Genomic DNA, 7,886 nt, shown 5'->3' on the forward strand with positions numbered 1-7,886 from the left:
ACAATATACCGGCAGCACAAGGAGTATGAAGTTACTCCTATCATAGTGAATGTGATCCACATGGTCTGAAAACTGAAAGTGAAAACTAAACGATTATCAGTACGAACGAAACCCCAAACTGTGCCCTCTTTTAGTGTCACTTCCTACCAGGATCTATGGGTCAGTGGAAAGCCAGGTGTCAGCTATACGATGAGCGTGTATGGTTATGACTGAGGATTTAAAGAGTTCGGAAATTCATATTCACCATTTGTGTCGTACAAGAAATGTTTTTTGGGTTGTTTTTTTTTCTAATAAATCAAAATTAAAAATAATGGATAAACAAATTTACCAGTGCAATTAATTTTTCTAAACCCTCGTGAAACTGCGATTGATCTAAAATGTGATTATGCAATTGCTCAAAATGAAACCTGAGAAGGTTCTTTGAAGATTCTCGAGAACAGATAGGCTCCTTTTTATCTCATCGGCTCATCGTGGAGACGCCTGTAATCACTCCACCGCCCCTGGGGCCCTGGTACTCTGCAGAGGAAGTGCTTGAACATGATGGCTGTGCAGCACCAGAAGCCTCATGCTTCTGAATCTAGAGTCAGAGCTCTTGTGTACAGTCCCTTGTACCGTAGCTGTTCTGTTTCTTTCAGGCAGAATGAAACAAAAAAAAGCTACAGACTATCTTGTGGTTTATCTTTAAAATGCTATTGTGGGTTGGTGTTTTTAGTACTGTATTATGACTGAAGAACTGTATGGAAATAATCATTAAAAGCCAGTTCCAGCAGTTCATGTTATGCATGCGACGCATACAGTGATTCTGCAAAAGCAATACATTTCTTGCAGACCTGTATTATGCAGCCTTAATTTCATGTTTTACTTTGATGATTCATGTTTCTGTGTACAGTCAAATTATATTTTGTTTGTGATTTGCTTTTTATGAAGAGGTGAGACACATTGTGCTAAAAATTGGAGAAGATTTATTGAGTATCCATCATTTTGCATTGAAACCAAAATGTTTAGCTGAACTTAACACGTTGACTTCATAGCATGCTTCCCTCTTTCGCTGTCTTCATCCACTTCAAGTCCCCATTTTCATTTCTATAAATTATAGCTCGGGAGGGTGGAGAACAATGAAAATGCCATTTACAAATCTGGAGCTTACTGACACACATGCCTCTCTTAACCGTATACTCATATGGCCTACAGCTGCAGGCCACAAGATTCTTTTGTTTGGGTCCTTGTACTCCGAGTTCACTTTGAGTGTCTTTAAATGAAGGGGGAAAAAGGACATAGATGGAACGGCCAGAGCATATACCAACCACCCCAGTTCATAATTAGGTCATGAAAATGTATCTACCCAGAAAGGATTTCAAGTCCAATTAATGCCGCTTTAAATTGCGATATTGTGTACGTTCTCTTCTTCTTTTTGCAGTAATAGCTTTTTGCAAAGTTATTGTTAGATCTACTTCCTTGTGTTTCCTTTTATAATCTCTAACTCATAGCTTTTAGAAGCTATTGTCACTTCTGACGTTATCTGTGTTTGTGACTGCACAGGAAGCAAGGTTCAAAGAATGACCTATAAACTATCCGTAAATATTATGGAAACCACAACAACTCATCCGGTGACTTGTTTGCCTTCGTTAGAAGCAAATTAACCTACCAGGCTTTGTTCACGTTCAGCTAATGCACATTGGTGCAATGTCTTTTGTCTTGTCAGAATATACACAAATGAGAAAACGCAATCTGTCCAGCAGGGAAAACAAATACCGAACATGTCAAAGTGTTTGTGAAATTGACCGTTGTCCAGAGTACAATCCAGCTCCCCATTAATGAAGAATGAATATCAACTGACAGCCTATAAATAGGTCTCTCGTTGCCAAGGTGTCACACGAGAAGCTGATCATGGTGTGTAAAACCAAAATGCTCTGTGACGACCTTCACACGCCTTACATGTTCTGAAACACATTGATAAAATTGGTTACGGACTTTATTCTAAGCTTCTGGATTGGAACTGGGAGTCTTCGGGGACTCTGAATTGACGTGATTACAATTCAGAAGGTTAAGATGCGATCATAATCAATTGACAGTTACCCACATCCCTCCCCAGACACGCATGTCTCTAGAAACTATGGCTCGCCACAACATGCTTGTAATCGCCTTGTTCTGTTTTAGTCTCATTGTAAGGTATGAAGTATCTTCTATGAAGTATCTTGGAGGGCGGATGTTAAATCCAAAGGCTGCTACAAAGCTGCTATAATGGGAATAGTGGGAACGATCTTTGTAATTATCTTCAGCTTTCCTGAGTTAGTGGGAATTTTAGCATCTGCAGTTTGACAGGCTTCCAGTTTGCAGTGTTTTACTTCCACCTCATTGTTGAAATTTGAAATTTCAAACATCCCTCATATGGCATGGATCTTGTCATGGGATTTTTTCCCAGCATGCTATATTCACCATAAACTGTCTGGGTGCTGCATTTAGGTGCTCACCAGTTCCTTTTTTCCTTATATTTAGGTTGTAAATAAAAATTACAATAATCGAGTTTTGACGTTGTTTTTGTTTTTTCTTTTGTTGAAAAAGTTACCATCATTCATGTGTGCATCTTGATGCATCAAATAATTAATTTTTGACCCAGTCAGTTGAGATCAAAATTAAAGTTGCTGTAAGTCAATGATTCAATGCAAACTGCTGGGTTTCATTAGATAATAAAACTTCTTAAACTAACCTGAATAACGAGCTGAATTTGTTTGTTTGATAAATAGGACAAAGTGGAAGGTATGTGTGATTGAACTGAAATGACTTCTTTGTATAGTGTCTCAAGATGACATTGGGAATCGGCGCTGTATAAATAAACTGAATTCAAACTGAACTGAAATCAGTCACTCCGCATAATTTTACAAAAGCATGCCAAAATACAAAATTTGGAGAGGTGGGCATCATAGTTTCAGCGTGTTTTTTCAGCATGTGGGGTCAGCAGACATATAACTTAAAGAAAGACAAATGGAGAACTTAACTGGGGCATTCTTAATAACAAGACAGTGATCACAAACACATAGACAAGGAAGCTCTTGTTATCAAATTCCCTGAGAAAAATGTTTATGTTTTTAATTCTTATTCAACATTCTTTATGTCTAAAAGTGTTTTGCTACTGGGCTTCAAACTCCTCCTCAAGCAAGCATTCTCCTGCTGCAACAACTGCACATGTTTCCTGTCTAACGGGTGGATCAAAGTCAGGATTTTATCAGCCCTCTCCAGTGGCTGCAAAGACTTTAATACTCTACGGAAATTTTTATTCCAACTTGCTTCTGCAAAAATAAATAAATAAATAAATAAATAAATAAACTCCAACAAATTAATTAGCTTTAAACGAATTAACCCACTGAAAAAAAAAGCCATCGACAATAACTCGAAGAATGCATTTATACCAATCAGTCTGGCAAAACACCAAAGAACTCTGGATGCTGAAGATTAGTTTGTTCCAGATGTTTGCCTGAAGCGTCAAGTCTTTATTATTAGAAGATCTATTTAAAAATCGAGCCAAAAGTTAGAAAGAAAAAAACTCACGCTGATCTGATAAGCTTTTTTTTTTTTTGCAGTGCATTAAGGGTAAATGTTGGTTCATAACTATGCAAAACTATATTACAGAGTGCCAATATAAATTGTGTTTCAAATTTGTGTGAGCCTGGTGTGTTAATCTTCTTAAAAACTGCTTGTCTTTCATCTGTGTTGCTTTATTGTCCTCTGTGCATATTTTTATACATACAGGACTTTTAAAGGCATAATTTGTAATTAATTACAATACTAATATTATGCTAGGATGCTTTCTCGTTCCCTTTTTTAATGTGTTTGACTCCCTTCGCCGCCCTCAATTGACAAGATGGTTACATATTTAGATTATCAGTTCAACATGCTTTTTAGGATATAAATTCTTAAAAACTTAATTTACAGGCTTACTTAAATTAGATTAAACATCAAATTCCATCATAGTAACAAACTTTTACAAAATAAACTCAGAGAGTTTGGACAGGTCTCATAAAACATGCAGGAGCCGCCCCTGGTGTTGCCTTTATCCAGCTGCTTTTGACATGTCCACTCCTATATCTGCTTGAAAAGGCTCTTTCCACACGTTTTCCTTTCACTTTACTTTCCATGAACATGCTTCAATACTAGTCTGAACAGACAAACATCTTTAGCTAAGATGTTTGTACAACAACCACCATCTGGAGGATGTCAGTGACTTTCTACTGAACAACTGTTCTTCCATATGATTCTACATGCCAGCATCTCTGTATTAAGTACAATTTTACCATTGTCCTTTTGTAATATTCAAATTTTCTAAGAAACTGAATTTTGCATTTTCACAGGTTATGTCATAGTCTTAAAAATTAGAATAGGAAAAGGTCTATATAGATCTGTATCTGTATGTAATGATTATATGAGCTTCATTTTGTTTTTTATTTCATTCTTAAAATAGATTAACTTTGTAATGATACTCTAATTAATTGAGGGGCATAATGTTAATTTATGGGGAACAAACAATGAAGAAATAAATAGGGAAGAAGCAAAGGGGTGAATGAAATTCTGTTGTCGGTTTTGGTTTTGGTGTTGTAAATTATGGGCCCCATCTGGCCATCACTTACAAGGCTATGTAGGTTCACTCCTGCTGCCTGTATGTCGTGTTTATCGAACAGTTTGATCCACACTAAATGAATCGAATCATTTAACATGAAAAGTTAAATGATTCGACTCAGACTGTTCAGAAACAGTCTGGATTGTGTTTTTTGGCTATGACTGGCTTTACTATTAAATCGTTTTCATGGCCAATTTCACCTTTTCCCCGCACGCGTAACGAGAACGAGCAGACTCGCAGTGTTTTGAGCGTTACCTGTGACATTTGCGGCCTCAGGTTGATCTCCTTCAGGTTGATGGTGTGGGGCTTCAGGTTGTTGAGCAGCTGGCACAGCAGCACCCCGTCCCGCAGGGTCTGAGCCAGGTCGAACACCTGCGCTGTGTCCGCCGTGACCCGGTGGTTCGCCGGCAGAACATTGCAGCCGATCAGCCACACCGCGCACTGCCTCCAGTACTCCATCTCCGCTGTCTGTGAACAGCGGGTCAACGCGAAAATGAAATTAAAAACTTTGATCTTGCTTTAAATCCGCGCGCGTCATAGCAGAAGACGCTCCTCGAGCCGTTCACTCGTGTCCGTGAACTCCAGCATCGCTTCTGGAGGGACCACCGAGTCGCTGCAGCTTTTTTTCTGCGACTCACGGGGGCGGCTGGCTGATGTGAAACCCCCCTCAAACTGTCTAAACTTCCCCTTCCTGCACAGAACTCGCCGTTACCTCTCCTTTAATAAGTCTTATATAGACATAGCTATAACTTTCCATGCTACTTAATATCATAAACCCGCCACAATTTTTTTTTAATTTTAAATAGGCGATGCTGTGGGGTTCCATTTTATGGGGTTCCATTTGTATCAAAAATAAGTAGAAGTCATATGTGCAGATGTGTCGTTGCTATACGTTTTGGTTTTTGTTGTTGTTGCTGTTGTTTTGTTTTTGTTTAATTTTTCGCTACATAAGAGGAAATGTCGATTGTGTGCTTGAGGCTGTGACAGGTTTGTCTCATGTAATAAATAAATAAATAAATAAATAAATAAAAGGTTGGCTGTTAATGGGGAAAAATTCATCTTCCCTGTGATCACAGGTGGGTTCAGCAACCAAATTTTTTTCTTAGGTAAAAATAGCACTACTCAAATATATTTGTAGACAAATAAAAGTAAAAAGTTATGGAAAGTAAAAGTAAAAACGTATTTTGCTTGATAACATCAGAATTTAGATTTTACAATCAGACAGCCAAAAAATGTAATGTGCAAATTCTGGGTTGTTTTTTTTAAAGACTTTATAAAGATTTATGAAGCTAAGAAGTATATTTTATATGTATATATGTATGTGTGTGTGTGTGTGTGTGTGTATAGGTGTGCCATCCTAATGGCTCAGCAGGCTCAGCAAATAGAAAATAACACTAAAACAACAAATCTTGTTTGCAAACAATAAGTCTCACTTTAACATAAACTGGTGGGTGTCAGTGTCTGGTGCATTTATGGCTAAAATATATTATTCATTGAGTGAAGTTACTCACAGTGGGTAGAGTATCCATAAATTGTACTCAAGAGCTATCCTTCAGAATAACATTAACCAAGTACTTCTTCCTCCCAAAAAGTAAATGCAACTAGTTGCCATGTACCTATGACTTTTTATTTATTTAAAGATTTGAGATTATTTACTTAAATTTGGATTGTTGAAATGTAATCAATTTACGCCTGAAAATAAATTATTTTTACATATATACTTTTTGCTTTATTTAAGGCGTAAGGTTGTGGAGAAATTTATTGCAGGGTTAAATTACAAAATTACAGGTACATATAGAGCACTGTTCAATTCATCATCTGAAAATCAAAAGAGTATGGCACAAATGCAAATGCTAACTAGCCTAGCAAGGTGAGCACTAAGTAGAGGAATAGCCAAAAAGCCCAGGGTAACTATGGAGGAACTGCAGAAATTCACAGTTCAGGTGGAATAATCAACACAAAACCTGTTTGCTGTGCACTTAAAAAAATCTGGCAAAATGAAAGTGACTGTTGCAAGTAAACCAATACCATCTAGTGTTCATACTTTATCATAACCCACAGAGGAACACAACAAACATGTGGAAGAAGATGTGGTGGACAGATCAAAGCAGAAATGTTTGGTCTGCCTGCAAACATGACTGAAGACTAACCCTGCTCAGTACAATGAACCCACCACCCACTCAGGGAAACATGTTGGTGGTGTCATCATGAAGCTGAATACTTTCATCTGCAAGGATAAGGACATTGGATCTGTGTCTTACCCCCTCACTTCATCAGTTATGACATAATATGTAAACTTGTGTGACATTATGTTAAATTTATCATACTGAAGTATAAAGAATTGCTTTTGTTGTTGTTCTGTCTACCTCATAATGTGAAACTTCAGAAACATCTGGCTCCCTAACTCAGGATGAAACGTGGGATCTCCGTCCTTCCTGTGTTTATGCCAAAGGCTCAATAGCAGGGGTTGACCCCAAAACACCTCCAACAGAACAAATTCTCTCTCTGCCACTGTTGAACCCCTGATATTTTTCTATTTACATCTGACTGCAATAAAACAGAAACATCACAGCCTCTGAGCACCAAATATAATTCTTCACCTTATATAATACAACTGGGTTTTGATGGCAACAATAAACACAGTTTCACAGGGAATGAGAACATCATCCCAATAAACATAATACTTGAAAGGTTTTGGTTGATTGTTTTGTCAAATAATGTTCAGTTATAGCAGCCAGATATACAGGAATATTCAGTATTAATGTCTCATTAATGCCTAAACATATTTTTAAAAAGATCTACAAAACAGTGGCCATTTTATACTCACTTTCCTCCTCCAGGTTAGGGCATACATTGATTATATCACAGAGGTACAATTACTCAAAGCAAATACTTTATTGCTGTATATATTTCATATAGATAATAAAGCACACAGAGTATGTTTAAGCAGTTATATTTATGTAAGTAACTTTAAAAAAAAACAAAAAACTACTTAGAGCAATTTTACTGCATCCTTCGTTTTTACTTTTACTTGAGTAATATTGTTAATAATGCTACTCTTACACTTTCTGGCTATTTTAGCCACTTCCAGTTACTTTCTGAATAAATAACAAGGCAAACTGCATCAGACACTTACTTCCAACTTAAATTAAAGTCAAATGTCTTGTTTGCATACAAGCTTCATTGTTCTGGTATTTTGTATCTACTAAGTCTGTTGTGCCACTTGGAGGTAAAATGAAGGTACACCGAACAGTAGCTACTGCGTCTCACTGGA

General features: G+C 37.2%; 1 protein-coding gene across 2 annotated transcripts in view; it reads right to left on the bottom strand.

Annotated features, from left to right (window-relative positions):
* Positions 1-5,388, bottom strand: part of LOC103146350 (guanine nucleotide exchange factor VAV3-like) — a 59,581-nt gene extending 54,193 nt beyond the window's left edge. The window contains exon 1 of one of the 2 annotated variants that reach the window (XM_007564225.2): positions 4,868-5,388. In XM_007564225.2, the coding sequence (XP_007564287.1) occupies positions 4,868-5,071 (204 nt within the window). In that variant the 5' untranslated portion in view covers positions 5,072-5,388. The remainder of the gene's footprint in view (positions 1-4,867) is intronic. The other variant, XM_007564226.2, reaches the window with a different exon arrangement.
* Between the last annotated feature and the right edge of the window lie 2,498 nt (positions 5,389-7,886).

The sequence above is a fragment of the Poecilia formosa genome, unplaced genomic scaffold (genome assembly GCF_000485575.1).
Source record: "Poecilia formosa unplaced genomic scaffold, Poecilia_formosa-5.1.2 Scaffold156, whole genome shotgun sequence".
In the NCBI taxonomy this organism is placed as follows: domain Eukaryota; kingdom Metazoa; phylum Chordata; class Actinopteri; order Cyprinodontiformes; family Poeciliidae; genus Poecilia; species Poecilia formosa.